Here is an 18,435-nt window from a genome sequence, read left to right on the forward strand (position 1 = left end):
TCTAAGTTTAATAAACTTTCCCTTAAAAAAAAACATAAAATTAAAAAAAAGTATTTAAATTAATAAATAAACATTTCACGTTTTTTAAATAGGTTAAAAGTTGTTATTATTAATATTATGTTATATATATTATTTTATATTTGGTTAATATTTTTATTATAACAATATTGACTCATATCTTTATGTCAATTTCAAATCTTATGGGTATATAGAAATGTCAATATCAAAAATTTAATTTACCCCATTTAATGAAAATGTTGACCAAAATATCCTTACAAAATTTAGTGGGCTAAATGTGTTATCCAAGAATTTTAAAATCAAAATAATATTTTGAGTACAATAGATTGGATAGAAGATCGAACTCACAACTTCTACCGTTGAACTAGACAACTAAAAATATTTTTTAACCTTATTATTATTATTTTTTTTTAAGAAATACCGTATTTTATATTTATGCGGAATTTGAAACAAGACACATCCTAGAAATCACACAAATACATAATTACAACCTTATAAATTAAAAAATACAACTCAAAATAAAACATCTCAATGAAATTAAACAAAACCTACAAAGACAATGAAAACCATCCTCTAATATGTGTGTGTAATTTTTGTATACCTATAAACACAATTGAAGATGCTTTCTAAATTCTGCCCCAAAATTTTCCACTTTTTACTCTTCAGGACTTCTAGTTTGCCTTATTTCCAAATGGCCCCCAGAAGCATATAATACATCAGAATTATTGGGAAGGCAATCAACATTCCAACAACCACCCTTCAAAACAATAGAAAAAAAAATGATGTAAATAAATGGGTGATATCAACCATTTGTATGTGAAAAAAAATTACATTTATAAACAATTAATACGCTTAATATATAGTTTAATCTTTAATATTTGTGTCATTTTTTAATCTTGTCCGTAATCTTTTTTAAAATTTCAATTTCATTGTCGATGTTTTGATTTGTTTTTTCAACCGCCTTGTTCGTTACTAAATATATAAAAAGTAACGATTGAGAACCTTTTTTTTATCAAATTAAAACTAGAGTATTAAATATCTGTCGACATTTTTGTGTTCATGTGTTCGATATCAATACGAAGGATAAATCGACATATTTCCATGGTATTTATAAAAATATTATAAATAATTTGTTACAAAACAATATTTTTTAAAGTCATTAGGAAGTCACTCTATATTAAAAAGTATTTATATAGCTAAATGTATCTTTTGGTCCCTATAATATGTATCATTTCTCAATGTCATCTTTAATGTTTCAAAAGTTTTAATTTTAACTTCCAGGTACCAATATTATTAATCAAATTTTTACTCAATAATACCACTAAAATTAAATAATTGAATGGTAATTCAACATTAAAAAAAAAAATTAGCAGACATGTCATTCATTAATGTTAAATATCCACTCTCACTCTACCTAATTAAAAAAATTAGGACCATCTTAATTACCTAAAGAAAAATACAAATTTATAATAGGGCTAGGAAATTATTAGACACAAGATTGAAACTTTAAAAACCTTAAACATTTTTAAAAGTTCAAAGATATATTTGGACCCGCCTTAAAAAATTTATAAATGAAACTTGGTAATTCAACCTGGTATAGTTTAACTTTAAAATTTAATGTTAAATTAAAATATCTATTACCATGTAGCACGTCAACTAAGGAAAGACAAGAGTTATATTATGTCGGTCACGTTGAATAATTTTTTAGCAAAAGAAAATACTTACGAGGTGCTGAGTACATTTGGATGAACATTGTATTCCTTAGCCAATACGAATGAAAGAACCCCTTGAGGAAAAGCCGCCTAGACATGAATGAATAACCTAATTAGCGACCATTCAACTGAGCTTTTGTAAAAGCTTAGAGACTAAAACAGAATGGTGATAAGATAATTAACCTGAATAATAGCGGTGTGCAAGACAATCCCATGGAGGCCAACGAGCATGGAAATGGCAGCAACGAGCATGGGGCTAATGAGGAACCGAGCAGCCATGGCGGTGGCAGCCTGTGACATTGAACAAGCGATGATGTTCGGCTGCACGGCCATGAAAGTGCCCAAACTGAACATGGAGAGAGCCAAGCCTGTGTCTGATAACATTGATATGCATTTGTGCATCAATGTTGGCATTTTTATGCCATATCTGCATTTGTTATAACACATTTTAGCTAAATTGGAGAAAGTACGGGAAAGGATCGGAAATAATGATGTTTGAAGTCGGATTCGAGAAAAATAGGATTCATTTATAACATTCTCGTTTCTTATTTTTCATTTCGTGTTTCTTGTTTTATAGTCCGATAAAAAGAAGAACAAATATGTGTTTGATAATTGCTTCTTACTTTTTTTTCATAATTAAAAAATGGTATAGAAAAACGTTTAGTTAAACAATTTTTTTATTTTTTATTCTCTTAAATTTTAAATTAAAAAATCAAATAAAATAATTAACTTATTACCATATATTTTTTTAAAGGAATATTTATTATGCCTATAAGTGATGATGGGATAAAATTAATGTTTTAATTATGTTTTTGGAAAATTAGAAAAAAAAAACGAGGAACTAGAAACCAATTTTATTTTTATTTCCTAAATTTGTATGCAAAAGAGAAATTACCAAATATTTATGTTTTAAAAAAAGTTGGAAGGAAAAGACACTAAAAATAAGAATAACTTTGAAAACATATTTAGATAACTATTTAAAGAGCGTTATTTTTTTTTTCATGGTATAATACCACATATGACCTACAATTTTCTTTTCTTCAATATTCATTCCAAAACTATATATATTTGGATAATGAATTTAATATACTTTTTCAGTCATCTCATTATAATTCTTAAAAATAATTTTGGAAAAGTAAGTTTTGAAAACAATAAGGAAAACAACAAATTTGGTTGAAAGCACTTGAAATTGAAATTCTACCGTTATATTTTGGTTTTTGGATCATAGTTAAGTGTGTGTTGTCCCAATTATTTATTTACTTATTTTTTCTGAAAAAGATTGATAGTGTTTGATAAAATTGTAAACAATGGTCAAATTTATTTCTAAAAATTTAAAATCACTTAAAATTTTTTTGATAGTCAAAAGTTGTCTAAAAATTCTAAAAACAAACAAAAAGTTATGAAAAATATTTTTTTTTCAGAAAACATCCTAAACTCGTCTTTAATCTTCAAAATTATTAAAATAATGATGTAATGTTGATGCAAGACCTTTTTATTCATATTATATATTTTATAGTTTTTTAACTTTCAAAATCGTATCTAATAAAATTGAATTTTCAACATATTTTAAATTTGGGTCTAATAAATCTGTAAATTTTAATAAATGTATAATAACTAGACTTAACATATATACTAAAAAAAGGGAGAAAATTAAAGATTTTGAAGCTAAAAAAAGGCATTAAAGATGCATGAAATAAGGAGAAATAAGAATACTTGAATGATGTTAAAGACCAAACGACGCCGAATAAGCTGGCATAGGTATTTGGATTTTTTAACACCCTCTTCCCAAGCATGTACAGTACAAGTTTTGTCATCCCACTTGCTGATGCTGCTGCTGCTGCAAACATTAAAATTAAAATTTTAAAATAATAATAATAATAATAATAATAATAATCTTCTTTAAATTTAAAATGTTATTTTTTAGTTAATATTCAACCAATAAACTTTTTAAAAGGTTTTTCTATTCGAGACAAAATTAATTTAGATTATAAAAGGTTGTTTTTCTGTTTTTCTATGTGTAGTTAATATTCAACCAACAAACTTTAAAAGGTTGTTTTTTCTATCTGAGACAAAATTAATTTAAAATTATAATCTTTGTTAAATATTATTTCATGTTTCCAAGAAAAATCTTTTTTTTTTCATATCCAATGAGTGTCAAAGCTAACTTGTACCCACCTTGTTCAATTTCACAAGATCATTATAGGTTCGGAAAAAAATTTATTTTATTGTAAAAAAAACATTTATTTTAGTTGATGAGAACTTCCATCTTTATTTCCTCTTGGTTTTCAAACTCTTTTAGTGTTTTTATTTGTCTCTAATCTTTTACACTTGGTAAATGAAATATATGCATCCTTTATTTGTTAGGTTTCTGGTAATAATTGATTAAAAAAATTAATGCAATGATTAAAATAAATTATTTGAAAGTTAGGACATTAATATAAACAGAAACAAGATCAACAAGAATGATCTTTAAAGACCAAACTAGAATTCAAACATATTTTTAATAGTGGTTAGAATCATGATATTAAATTTATATCGATATATCCTTATTTTGATTGAATTTTTTATCCTATCAAAAGATTGTCAATTCGGATTTCCAACTCATACACATATTGAACTAAAAAAAAGTTTGAGGTGAAAGTCAATATTTTTATTACGACTAAATGGACAAAATAAATTTTTAATGTGAACATAATATTAGAACAAATAATTTGAGCTAAATTACAAGAGAAATACCATTAAAGGTAATTTTGAAACCTTTATATTATAAAAGGTAGTATTTAAACTTTTAAAAGAATATAAATATTTTTGAAACAAACACAAAGTTAAAAAAGAAATATATACAGACATATATATATATTTTGTAATTAAGAAATATATACAGACATATATATATATTTTGTAATTTAGTATTTTAACACAAAATCGACATTGATATTTAAAATAATGGTTAAAATAAAGGGAAATTTTGAACTATAATATATATATATATCCCAACTAATAGGTCCGGATTTCAAATAAAACAAGAGTTGAGGGGCAAAATTATAAATCCACGGACAAATTGGGTCCAAAAACTATAAATAAAGCAAAATCTATAATACCGTCGCGAGAAAGAATTACCTCTGGCTTTCGAAGACGCGTCCGATCGAGAATTAGCTTCCTTCGAGGTCTCCAAACTGAGCCCTAAATTCCCGGAACCACCCCCGCCGTCGCCGCCGACGGGAGTAATTTCACCGCCGCGATCGGACGGAACGGGCGCCGGCGGAGGATTTTCGGGGAAAATCTTCAATTCCACGGAATGTTGAGCACTCAAATCGCAATCTAATTTCATAGTCTCGGACACCTGAATCTTGGCGGCTCTGTACTCGAACATTACGATCAGCACATTGATCCAAATGACGCCCTGGAAAACGAGAGTCTGAACCATGAGACTCGCCGATTCGGCGCCGTACATCGCCGTCGCCATGGGGAGGCCGATGATGAGAGTGTTGGGGAGCGAGGAGAGGGAAAACAGAGTAATCATCCAATCGAGGCTGCTGTTGCGGCGGAGGAATTTCCAGAGGAAGAGAGCGGCGAGGGAGACGAGTTTCTGGAGGGAATCGGCGGCGAAGAGGCCGAGATTGATGTTGTAGAGGTTGTTGGAGGAGATCACGGTGAAGGAGAGGAAGGGGATGGAGAAGACGCGGAGGAAGCGGTTGATTCCGGCGGAGTGGGCGGCGGAGAAGAGGTTCAGCCACCGGATTGAAGCGTACGCGATGAGTAGGACGAAGTACATGGGGACGATGGCGGAGAGGATTTGGAGCACGTCCTTGCCGGCGATCATGGCGGCGGCGGGTGCGGTCGGCGATGAGGAAAATGAAAAATAACAGAGCGAACAGAGAGAAGCACAAGCACCACTGGTGTGAGTGGCTTCGCAGTTGTGTATTTATAACATCCATTCCGTAAAATTTGCTCTCCTCGAATGATGTAAATATTATTTCTAAAATTAAAATTACTGTATCTTTACCACACAAAAGCGAACATAATTAATCGATAATTGGCTCTCTTTTGTAGTACCAAAAATTTTTCCACGAATGAAAGATGTATAGATATTCTTTTCATTCATTACCAGCATCATATTAAAAATGTTATAAAATAATGAAGTGAATAAATGAAGTATGTTCTTTAAATATTCGGTTATTAGCTTTGCTTCGTTTTAGTTCGTACTTTAAAAGTGTTTGCTAGATGATCAACTCTTGTCATTACCATCATTAAAAAATTGACAGTTCATTATTCGAAAATAAAAATAAAAAATCTATTTTTACATTTCCTCTCTTAGTCCTAAAACATTTAATAGTGGTAATGACGAAATTGATCCTCGTCGGTAAGAAACTAAGAATTTGCAAAACTTTAACACAACTTTATATACAATAAAAACTATTTAATACAAATTTATGGGTACATTAAGTGCTTATCTATAAGTTTAAATATTTTTTTATATGAATTTCTTGATTTTTGTGATTTTATCAATATTTCTTGAACTCATCTACTCTTTCATTTGAGGTAACCTCGTACTCCTGATTTGATTTGTTGTATTAAAAAAAAATTGTTTTAGGTCTTCACACTTTCTCTTGCTAGTACTAGTCTATCTCTCTCTACACTCAATTTCTCACTCTAAAATCTCAATTCACACAGTTTCTTATTTACATTTTTTTGGTAATTTTAATAGTCCTACTTTAGTTTCTTAATTCTTTTACCATTGAATTATTTTATTCTTATGAAATTTCTTCTAGAATTACGTGTCAAAAATTAAATTATTAAAATAAACTTTCAGCAACACTGTTGAAAACTTTGATGGAAATATGTAGTTACATAAACATGCCTAAACAAGTTGCAAATTTTTGACATTAAACTTCATTTCAAGTTGCAAATTTTTTCTAATTTATAAATAAAAACTTTTCGTTGATTCCTTAAATTTTATTTTTATTTCTATTTAAAGTTTGATTCTGAAATAATAGAAGAAAAATTAAGAGGTATATTTAAGATTCTGAAATAATAAAATACATTTTTTAATCAATCTTTTATTTTAAATTTTAATTAAAGTGCAAAACTAAAATGAAGAAAATGTAGGTATAAATAGTTTTTACTAGTTTAATTTTTGAAAAAAAAATAAAAAATAAAATCGGTTGTCAAACAATACCATAGAAAATAACATGGATGCAATTTTTAGCCATCCCAATTTTGAAAAATCATTTTTTTCTCCTAAATTAGTCCTCAGATTTTAAGTGTTTGCAATTTCATCGGTTCAATTTTCACTGATTGAAATATAATTTTATACAAAAATTATGTTGGATAATACATAAAATCTGTTATTAAATATATTCTGTCAAAAACTTACAAATTTCAACTAAAAAAAGGAAATAAAAAAAAAAAAAGCTTGATTGTCCTTTTTTCCCTAAAATCCTATCAATTTTCATAGTGAACATATGTTTTATAATTCTATCGTACTTATTTTTCGATGTATGCTTATCTTTCATTAGATCAATAAATAAATAAATAATTTTTAAAAAGTTAGTCTATGAATGTTAATTGTTGAGTCTATTTTTATTATTATTGTTTTTCCGTAAGTGTTCATGCCAACTTACCCGCGTCTCGATTAATCTTACGAGACAATCGTCTAACCCTACAATATTTGATACCGTGAAACACATAAGAATTACTAATTCATAAGGTAGGTGATCATGAAATTGTTGGGTCCATTTACTCTTTGGACTCTAAAATATTTCAAATGTATCTCTAATTGATTCATTTCCATAATTCAACAACTTAAAAGTAGAAATTCGATCATCAACATTTGTAGCAGTAATTAATGTCTTATCTTACGCTATATTTGGATTAATTAACCTGTTAATGCTATCATTTAAATGTCGATGAAATATGCTAATTAGTTAAAATAAGAAAAGACAGTCAAACTAACATAAACTTAACTCACGATAATTGACACTTATCTCTGATCAAAAAGTCATAAGTTTGAATCGAACCCTAATCTTTATATCACTTCCTATTCAATTATCGCTTGTTAGTCCAATCAACGTCATAAGTTAATATTTATAAATTGCATTAAATGCCTGACTAAGTACTTAAAGTACGTTTGTGATATGTACGTTGAGAACATATTGACTTTGGAACTTCTTAGCATAGAGATTTTAAGGAATGGTGTCAAGAACATTGATTTTAGTGAAAGAAATCTCAATTCCCACGGAATTAAATGAGGAAACACAAGCAATACCTCTCTTTTCACTTTCACATACTTTTCCTAATAAATTTTGGTTTTAATTCGATGAAAAATATAAATTTGTCCTAAACGTTTATCTATACTTTGATGCCTCCAACATCAAAATATTGATAATTTTAATATCCGCGATTTCAATTTTTGTTCACTTCAGTCAGTATAATTTTAAAACGTTTGATCCTATTGTTTTGATCATTTTATTTTTATTTTTACCTCATTTTTTTAACTACAGTTATAGCATAACACTATCGAATAAATTTTTTAAAATATAATTGTAGCTTTTTACTGTGTACTAATATTTTTTAACTATCGAACAAAAGTTGAAAGTACAAGATCAAAACAAAATGGATATTTAAACCAAAAATATATATAAACTCTTGTATTTTCACCTCCTCCCGAAACCCTAATGGCCTTTATAAATTTTTCTGACCAAAAAGTGAAAAAAAAAAGATGAGGTTCAATGAATTTGAAGTAATTAATAAAGAAGGAAGCCAAATGGAGATTTATGTTAGAAAACGTGTCAATAAGAAGGATGGGAGATTGCGATATCATTTGGTTTCTTTTCCCAGGAAAGGATGACCGTACGTTTCAAGTTGAATTTCAAGATGATCCGAAGACCGACCACTTGGTTTGAAATTTAGTTGAGATTCGTCTGGTAACGGTTTCATTTATTGTTTTTATCGTCTTACTTTTAGTAAAAAAAATAAGAATTGTATGACTCGGACGCCGTACCAATAGATTTATAAATGATTAAACTATGTTTTTATTTATGTTTTACAAAATACAAAAAACTTGTTTTTTTATTTTCGAAATGTTTATACAATAATATTGAGAACATAAATAGTTGTCGGACTTGTCAAAAACAAAAATATTACCAAATAGGTCTTTACTTGTCACCTACCAGGTTTTGCCTCACCTGTTTAACTAATGGGACTGCACCACCCATTATTAAATAGTTTGAAAAAGATATTTGTTTATTATTACTCCAAAAATAGATTATTCTTCAGCACATATAGAAACAATTTTAAAATTGTTTATGAAGAGGTAAATTCTAAATTTGGCACGTGTCATCAAATGGAGCACAATTATGTGTTTACGAACTAAAAGTTAAATGGCCGAGTTGAAATGCCAAGAAATACTCCATGCTTTAGATAAGAACCGCCCAACTGCACCACTAATCACAAGACGAATTTTGCATCGAAGATCTAATGGATGTGGTTACGTGCGTGATCTCTGAGCAGTTGCAACCACTTCTTTCGTCCTTATAAATACCTAATTGGGATACGTGCAAATTCAATGTTCAGTTCGAATTTGAGAGCATAATTGAGTACTAACTTAGACATTAGAGTGCTAATTTTCTGTTGCTGCGATTTGAGTGCTTCAGTCAATTTTTTGACTGAAATATGTGGTTAAAATATTAGTGTGGGTGATGCATGAAAAACGATTTGACCAAAATTTAGTGCATGAAAAAGGGAAGCTTCTTGTAAAAACGTGTCAATGAGATTCCATAGATGAATATGGCTCACAATTAATCCTCTTTTATCTTTTCTTGCATGTAATTAATTTACTTGGTGACCTAGTTGTAAATATGTTAAATTTTCAAGCTTCAATTTTTTATTTTTTTTTGAGAAATTTATGTATTTTACCGACTATTTAAACGAGTTAAAACATTATTTTGATCTATTTACTTTTAGCTTTGGTTCATGTAATTTCAAAAATGTTCGTTTTGATCCCTCTACTTTCAACTTTGATTTATTTTAGTCTATATAGTTTCAGAAGGTTTGTTTTGGTCCTTGCATTTTAGTCCATATACTGCTCCCCGCGCCTCATATGAAGGAAACCTCCATGCTTCTCTATCTCTTTCCATATATAAAGAACATAGCAACCTTAATCAAAATAAGCCGCATTTCCCTACATATAACTCCCTGTGAAGATTCGACACACCCTCTCTAAAGTGAATTTTCACCCTTGAGAATAATGACTTTTTATTCTTTATGCTCCATACTTTCAACTTGAGTTCTAACTTAAGCATCAGAGCGTATTCGACATAGCACCACATAAGTGTTAGATTTTGTGTGCATGTATCAAGGGCCTAGAGGTGAAGACTTGTGTGGCACGTGTGTGGCACCTATGTGGACCTGACCCAAAAATTGGCATCAACTGTTACATTTTAAGAAATATATTGTCAGTGGTAGAATATAAATGAATCAAAACTAAAAGTACACCAAAAAAAGGTATTTTTTAACCTTTTTCTTTCAAACAATAAAGTAAGATTGTTTTAAGCGCAGTAATATTAATTAGGGATGCAAATCAAGTTTTGTTTGTTCGATTTTTGCTCAAAGGAGGACTCTCAACAACATATAGTACCTAATTCGTTGTCCTCATAAAATTTAAATGTCACGTATTATTTATAATTAAAGTATTTATTTTGAGCATGTATGTTGTGGTTTTTTTCATCTCATTTTCTAACAAAAGTGGTTGCCTTTAATTATATATATTCCAAAAAATATTATCTAATGTACAAGTAAAATTTCTTGCATTCGTCAACATGAACTTAGCTCAGTGGTAATTGACATCTAAAATTTTTTTTTGATGCATTTGATTTTCTATTGACTTCTCCTTAATGTATAATTTCTTTGGATCATTCTTCGTTTTCGAGGGGCAACCTGCCCATACAGCCAGCGGGGAGGATGGCACTACTGGCAAAGACCGTCTGGCGGCCGCAGGCGCGAAGCGTGGTAGGCCTGCGCTGGGGGAGCATAGCATAGGCGGGAAAGGTGGAAGAGCCAGGGGAGGCCGGGTCATTTGACGGAAATGGAAGGCTTTTCCCCTATTAGAAAAGGCCCTATGAAGTAAAGGGAAGTGCATCAATTCTTGGAAAAAGAGGGAGCGAGCCCATAGAAAAAATCTAAGAAAGTCAATTCAATGAATAGATCTCGAGTCAACGGTACGACAGACAGCGCTGCCTACACGTGAATTAGCTTCCGAGGTCAAGCAGTCTCAATTTCACTACAGGATTGATTTGCGAATGAATGCTGGGCTGGGCCACCTCGAATGGCGACAAAAATTGGCCAAAAGGGTTTAATAGTTTTTGGATTTCTTGATTACTAATTGTGAATTTTAGTTTTAGTTGTGCTCTAGGTTTTATTTTGATTATGATGATGTAGTTTGTTTCATGAATTATTTTATATTTTATATTTTTATTAATAAAGTTATTTCCTTTTGTTCAATTATTCATTTTCAACTTAATAATGCTTGATCATCAATTATATATTCATGAAAATTGAATCATTTTTAGGGATAATTTACAAATATTTTTCATTTTTAATATACAATTTATTTAAGATTTGTTGGAAGAATGTTGTTGTTTTGAGAAGTCATCCTATCATTAAATTTAAAACATTCCCTGTCAGAAATCAACTCTTGAAAAACGATCTTTTCAACTACTAAATAAAATATTTACGTTTCTCAAAATTTTGAGAAAAAAAATATGAAAAAATGAAAAATAAAAAATAAAAAATTTTTTAGGTGTAGTGATTTACCTTTTTGGTTTTACACTGAGGGCTGTATGGTAACGTTCCCGTTTCTTGTTCTATAGACATGTTTGGTAACTCATCTCGTTTCTAAATTTTGAGAAACATTAAAAAAAAAAGAGGCTTTAGTTTCCATTTTCGTGTCTAGAGGCAGATTTAGATTAAATAATATATATTGTAAATCATTGATCAAAACGATCCAAACGAGGTTCGCTAGTGTAAAGTGTGCACTTGTAGTTAAGAGGTCGTGAGTTTTAATATTCTCTCCACGACTTTATCAAACAAGTCCTAAAAGTCCCGAAATTGAACACTATTCACATTGTATCATTTCTTCAACCCGCTATTTTAACACTATACATAAAACTACCGTACTGTCCAAAATATTTTAGAACCTACCCTATATTTCTTAATTTCTACACAAAACCCAACATAACTTACCCTCCCAAATCTATTTACATTACCCAATTTTGAGTCTAATATAAGTTGATGCGAATTCGCATCAGCAACATCTCCAAGGTTTAAATTCAACCTTTCCTAAAAGTTGAAGGTTTAAATTCTCTAACTCCACACATCCTTGTTGTACTAAAAAGCACTTAAACATGTTAAATAGCTAGATCAAAGATAATCTACTAGAAATGTCCACTGTGTGAAAATCTAAACATGTCCAATGACCAAAGATCTAAAACGGTAAAATTTGTAAATATTGGACATTTGTGAAAATAAGTTTTCAAAATAGCTCATCCAAGACATTATCTCTCATATCGAGAGAGAGACCCAAATCCAAAATTTTCAAGCCCACTTGGGCCAGCCCATTTTCCCATGAGAGAGAGAGAGAAATGGATAAGGGATAAGGTTATGTGGCAACTTCCATCCAATGAGAAGGGAGAGGTTTGATCAACCACAGCCTCCCACAAATTTCCATGGCCACCAATGCAAATCTAACCCCCAAAATGAATCTAAAAATCTCACCTCATTCTTCTTCTCTGCCATTCAACTAACTGATCCTTTCACAAGCAGCAGCCATGGCCACTGCAACCTCTCCCATAGCCAGCCAGCTCAGTTCCAGCTTTGCTTCTTCCAACACCAGAGCCTTAATCTCTCCGAAAGGCCTCTCCGCTTCGCCGCTCCGACGAGTCCCTGCAAGAACACACTCCTTCACCATCAGAGCCATCCAAGCTGATAAGGTAAACAACTCCCATTTTGCAAATCTAAGTAATTTCATTGAATGTAGATAAAGCCATTGGTTTATTGAATTGTATATTAAGAGAGTGACTAGTATGAGGAAGTGCTTATGAGGAGAGTGATAAGTAAGAGAAAGTAAACATGTACTGAAAAGAGAGATTAACCAAATCAGGTGTAACAAAAATCATTTGTAGACATTAAGGAAAGAAATTGTGTAATGAAAGAGCCATTTCTTTATTGGATAATAAGAGTATGACAGTTTTATAATGATGTAAAATTATGTCCTATTTATACTAATCATTCAATAATTAACATATGATATACTCAATAAATGATTTACATTGAACATGCTTGTTGACTAGATTCAAATCACTGATTACCTAGTATATCTAATGTTAATTATTGGTTTGTTAGAGATAACAAAGAATTAGACCGTATTTGCAATCAATTATCATTTGAATTTGGTTCATTTTTCAACCAGAATAGTATCCCATACCTGATTATGTTTCACTTGCAGCCCACTTACCAAGTGATCCAACCCATCAATGGAGACCCATTCATTGGAAGCCTTGAGACTCCAGTAACCTCAAGCCCACTGATAGCCTGGTACCTCTCAAATCTCCCAGCCTACAGAACAGCAGTCAGCCCACTGCTGAGGGGAATTGAAGTGGGCCTGGCCCATGGTTTTTTTCTCGTCGGCCCATTTGTCAAAGCTGGGCCTCTGAGGAACACCGCCTACGCCGGAGGAGCCGGCTCACTGGCCGCCGGCGGCCTCATTGTCATTCTCAGCATCTGCTTGACAATGTATGGTGTTGCATCCTTCAATGAAGGAGAGCCATCCACTGCACCATCGTTGACCTTGACTGGCCGGAAGAAGGCCCCGGATCAGCTCCAAACAGCCGACGGATGGGCGAAATTCTCCGGCGGATTCTTCTTCGGAGGCATCTCCGGCGTCATCTGGGCCTACTTCCTCCTCTATGTCTTGGACCTCCCTTACTTCGTCAAGTAGATTTTGTATCATTTTCTGTTTCTGCAATGCAACTCCCATGTCTGTGTTAAGGAAACATAAAAATTGTATATTTTCCATGCCAAACATCTTTGTTAGATCCATTGTGATTGCTTATTGATATCCCTTTTGGAACTGTTGTGTACCCATCTACCATTTGCTTCAACACGAACCATAGCCTTAATGACTGGTCTGTCTGATCACTGCAATATAAGATTGGAGGGAGAATATATCAGTATGCCATTTTCTTTTCTGTTATCAGAGAAGTAACATACAGAAGCTGCAGGAAAGTGGCAACGAAATGAATGGTGCTTAGTTTTTCTAAGAGTTCGGAATGGATTTCGACTCTTTTGAGTACTACGCTTAAGTGAATCACTTTTTTTGTAAATACTTTCGGATAAACACTTACCTTTAAATCATTTTTTAAGTGTTTCTAACATCAGTAATCAAATAACATGAAACTTTTGAAAAATGTTTCTTTTGTCACACCAAACGCCCCTTAATTATGGACAAACATTCACCTGCTTTTAAACTTCTTAAATATATCACGATGATTAGTGACACGGCCAAAAATGCCTTTAAAAATTCTAAAGCACTTAAAAGCATTTTTGTACTTTTTAGAAGAAGCATTTACTTGGTATTTTTATAAAAATGCTTGTAAAAAAAAAAAGAATCTAAAATCCACCCAAATTCACTAAAAGTATACCACTGATTCTTACCATGTGTAACAGTATTAGTAGCTGTAAGCAATCCTTCTCCAGATTCTTCTTATTATACGTCAGTATGATCAAAAGTCTTGTTTTGTGTTTCTGAAATTGTGTTGTTGAGGTGGTCATAAGAGTGAGCCGTTGGGACTTGGAGCATATTATCCCCAGTTTACTATCCTTTCCAAATGGAGAATCAAGTGGTGAAGGTTGTGATTTATTTCACCAGGTAATCTTTTGCAAACTATTCTTTGCCCTCTGGTTGCTCTCTTTCAGTGGAACTCATGTTGACAAGGTTCTTCCTGGCTCATTCATTTACAGAAGATTTCTCATCATGTTCATGTAATTTACATCAATCCTTCAGTTCTAGCATGTGGAGTTCGCCTTTACAAAGAATCCCGGCCTCAGAACTTTGCAGCCTTGACATCTGAGAAGCATAATGTTAAAAGTCTAGCTTCTTCAATGAATATTTTGCACCTGCTTCCCCAAAAACGCTCCAAGCAGAGTAATCTTATGCATGAAAATTCACATGCATCAAATTCTCCATCCCAGCTCACCAATAATCGCCACAAGAGCAGCGACCGGAGTTAAAATGATGGAAACGATGAATATCTCGAACAATTATCTCCCTGCCTAAAAGCTGAGATGTTAGTTTCATAAAGTTATGACAATCAGCGCATACTCGAAGGTTCTTCATGATTCGGATTGGAATGCCAGAAGCCAAACTGATAATGCCATAAGCAACTGCAAGCTTTTCACTATGCCAACTAAGAAGCACTTCACCCTGTTCTTCTTCTACATCCTGCATCACCAATTTTACATCATACAAATACCCAATTTCCTTCAATCTTCCAATTAGCTTGTCCAGATATGCATATATCTGAGCATGTTGAGGGTGCGATCGGTCTCCCGCAACAAAGGAGTGGACTTGATTTTTCACATGAATCCAAGATTGGCCAGGTGTTTTGTTAATCCCTCTGCGTTGCATAGATCTTCTTGTTCTGGAAGCTTCTTCCCATTTTTGATTGCTGGAGCACATGTTTGATAGTAAAACATAAGGCCCTTCATCTTGTGGTTCGAGCCCAAGCAATTTTTCAGAAACCCAATTTCCCATTTCGATGTCCTTGTAAAGCCGACAAGATGATAGGAATGCCTTCCAAACTGCACTAAGGTGTGATAAATCGTTCTCATAGATGAACTCTTTGACTTCATTCAAGCATCCAGCTCGACCGTAAAGATCTACCATACAAGTGAAATGCTCGACTTTAGGCTTGATTGCATAAACATCTTTCATCATGTTAAAATATCGACGACCGTCTTTAAGCAGACCTGCATGACTGCAAGCTGTTAAAACTCCTACGAAAGTAACCTCATTTGGTATGATTCCTTCAGATCTCATCTGTTCAAACAATCTAATGGCTTCCTTACCTTGCCCGTGCAAAGCACATCCAGCAATCATGGAAGTCCATATCACAAAATTTGCATAGGTCATTTGCTCAAAAGTTTGACGGGCACAATCCAAACTCCCACCTTTGGCGTACATGTCAATCAAGGAGGAAGCCAAGTGAGCATCGAGCCTTTCCCCAATTTTCTGAATATAAGCATGGACTTGACGACCAAGCTCTAAAACAGCAGCATTAGAACAAGCTGATACAATGCTTGCAATGGTAAATCTGTCCATCAGAGCCCGTTCACGCATCATAGAAATGAAAGTTTTGAAGGCATCTTCATACTTCCCATTTCGAACATATCCAGACACCATTGAGCTCCGTGATACAATTTCTGTCATCATGTCGCTACATACAATGTTGGAACCTTGTTTACTCACAAAATCTGAAGGCATTTGATTATATATCACCGATGCCTTTTCCAAATTTCCACATTTAATGTACATATTTATCAGAGAACTCTTCACAAATCCATCATTATGAAAACCAAACCTAACAATTCGGCCATGTACTTGTCTCCCTAGCGCCATAATCAATAAAGAAGAAACTACACTTAAAGCTATGGAGGAAGTAACTTTGTTAAACTCAGGTTCGTTCTCCACCATCTCATAGAGTAGCTCCAATGCTGTTTTCAGATGTCCACCTTGCATTAGCCCACATATAATCGTATTCCAACTCGCGGTATCTCTGCAGGGCAATTTTCTGAATAATTCAAGAGATTTGTTAACATCACAACTACGGACATACACACCAAGCATTATATTGTACGTGGCAGTACTTTTTTCTCTCATTGAATCAAATAACTTTTTGGCATATTCAAATGCATCAAACTTTGCATACAAATCAAGCACAGAATTCTCCAGGACAACATCTAAGTTGACCCCACTTCTGAGCATCCATCCATGAATCCCCTTACCCATTTGAACATCACCTACTCTAGAGCAAAGTTTAAGAACACTAGACAAAGTAAAATGATTTGGACTAACACCTTCAACCAGCATCTCTCTAAAGAGTCTCAATGCCATTTCAGAACATCTTACTCGAGCAAAACCCGATATAAGGACCGTCCAAGTGAGAACATCCCTGTTGGGCATTTCGTCGAACACTTTCTGTGCATCGTCTAATTTCTCAGATTTCACGTAAGAACTCAAAACGAACTTTCCTGAATCCAAAATAGAACCATTCTTGACCATCTTGGCGTGAAGGGTATAAGCCAACGAATCATTGGAAGAGTGGTAGCAACATGACTTGAACAGCTGATGCTGAGACAAGTTGAATGATACGAGTTTTTGGGGCAACGAAACTTGAGAAACAGAACGGGAAAGTTTCAGAAAAGCAGCAGAAGAGAAGCACCGACTGCCCAGATTCATCCATCTCATCTTACAGCGCCTTCTTCAATAATGCAGGTGAAAGAAAGTGATGATTTTTTCCAGCTTGCGTTTGGCGCCTGAGAAAATGGGATTCGGAACAGAGCATTCGTGTAATGACGAATCGCAGAAACCAAATTCAAACTCATCGGAACAGAGCTTTGAGGGGAAATGGACAAAAATACTAGGTAATTTGTTTGGTAATTATGTGTGTATATATAGAGCATTCCTTTTAAAAAGAGTTATTGATCATGGATAATTTATAGGCCTTTTTTTTTTTTTTTCAGTATGCCTAATTATTACAACTCTATTTCGAAAAAATTTCTAGTACTACAGGAGCATCATATTCTCTCTCATTTATATATAGTAAATAGAATAAATAGACCCCACATAATTTTTAATACATGGCTGATGTGGTAAACAATAAATAGAATGAAGTATGATACTCCCGTGGTACCAGAAATTTTCCTATCAAATTCATGGATGGAATTGGTTTGGTTGTAAATTACCATGCCAAGCAATTGAACTAAGAAGTGTCCATCTTAGCAAACAAAATGCAAATATGAAGTATTCTCCATTTCCCCAACAATTCTTATTCAACTCTCACTTTTTTGTTTTCCTCAATGGGGATTAGTAAGCATTCTATCCATTGTTTGTTGGAAGTTTTTTTCCTATGGAATGAACACTAGTTTTCTTCTGTCCTATTTGATAACGTTCTCATCTCTTTTTTTTGTTTTCTCCTTATGGCTCGTTTCTTATGACCCAACCTACTGAATGTGATTCAAAGTCCACGGGTTAAGAAGTTGAAGAGACGGTTCAGTCGCAGTCGAATTGACTAAGATTAGAGGGAGCGATCCCCACAGTCGCTAAAGGTAGCTAGAGCCGGGATTATTATTTATATTTATATTTTGGAACAAATTGAAAACGATAACAAAAAAATAAGAAACCTGTTTTCGTTGTTTCCAAAGTTTCAGTACAATTTTGAGAAAAACATTATAACATTATCAAACTGGCCTTTATTTTTTTTTTCTTAAAGCACTAATTTAGGAGAATGCCAATGCAGCGCACAAATCGATATTTTTTTGGGACAGGAAGGTAAATAAGACTGCAAGTTTTCTTCTTGAAAAAGCATCAAAGTTTCAAACTATCTTCATGAGAATCTAAGGGCCATTGTTAACTAGCAAGAAAGATCTC

At 32.7% G+C, this 18,435-nt stretch overlaps 2 protein-coding genes and 1 pseudogene across 3 annotated transcripts; 1 reads left to right on the forward strand and 2 right to left on the reverse strand.

Annotated features, from left to right (window-relative positions):
• Positions 1–673: 673 nt before the first annotated feature.
• Positions 674–5,553, reverse strand: LOC111018214 (putative auxin efflux carrier component 1b). The gene is made up of 5 exons (XM_088127026.1): positions 4,851–5,553; positions 3,444–3,567; positions 1,914–2,157; positions 1,758–1,820; positions 674–775 (listed from the first exon to the last, which is right to left on the reverse strand). Exons 1-5 carry the CDS (start codon positions 5,551–5,553, stop codon positions 674–676), a joined length of 1,236 nt encoding a protein of 411 aa, XP_087983152.1.
• Positions 5,554–12,458: 6,905 nt separating this feature from the next.
• Positions 12,459–13,857, forward strand: PSAL (photosystem I subunit l). Its single transcript, XM_022294141.2, has 2 exons — positions 12,459–12,718; positions 13,234–13,857. Exons 1-2 carry the CDS (start codon positions 12,557–12,559, stop codon positions 13,723–13,725), a joined length of 654 nt encoding a protein of 217 aa, XP_022149833.1. The 5' UTR covers positions 12,459–12,556; the 3' UTR covers positions 13,726–13,857.
• On the reverse strand, positions 13,673–17,463 carry LOC148209905 (putative pentatricopeptide repeat-containing protein At3g23330 pseudogene; annotated as a pseudogene). The gene is made up of 2 exons (XR_015792777.1): positions 14,442–17,463; positions 13,673–13,925 (listed from the first exon to the last, which is right to left on the reverse strand). The product of XR_015792777.1 is annotated as a putative pentatricopeptide repeat-containing protein At3g23330 pseudogene (transcript).
• Between the last annotated feature and the right edge of the window lie 972 nt (positions 17,464–18,435).

The sequence above is a fragment of the Momordica charantia genome, assembly GCF_013281855.1.
Source record: "Momordica charantia cultivar OHB3-1 chromosome 8 unlocalized genomic scaffold, Mcharantia_2.0 BLBB01000008.1, whole genome shotgun sequence".
In the NCBI taxonomy this organism is placed as follows: domain Eukaryota; kingdom Viridiplantae; phylum Streptophyta; class Magnoliopsida; order Cucurbitales; family Cucurbitaceae; genus Momordica; species Momordica charantia.

Bases quoted from the DNA above. Each gene is read 5' to 3' on its own strand.
- LOC111018214 (XM_088127026.1), bottom strand. From the start codon at position 5,553: ATGATCGCCGGCAAGGACGTGCTCCAAATCCTCTCCGCCATCGTCCCC. The intron at 1,821-1,913 runs GTTAATTATCTT...ATTCATGTCTAG, and splicing joins TGCACACCGCTATTATTCAG to GCGGCTTTTCCTCAAGGGGT. The intron at 776-1,757 runs GTACTCAGCACC...ATTGTTTTGAAG, and splicing joins AATACAATGTTCATCCAAAT to GGTGGTTGTTGGAATGTTGA.
- PSAL (XM_022294141.2), top strand. From the start codon at position 12,557: ATGGCCACTGCAACCTCTCCCATAGCCAGCCAGCTCAGTTCCAGCTTT. The intron at 12,719-13,233 runs GTAAACAACTCC...TTTCACTTGCAG, and splicing joins GAGCCATCCAAGCTGATAAG to CCCACTTACCAAGTGATCCA.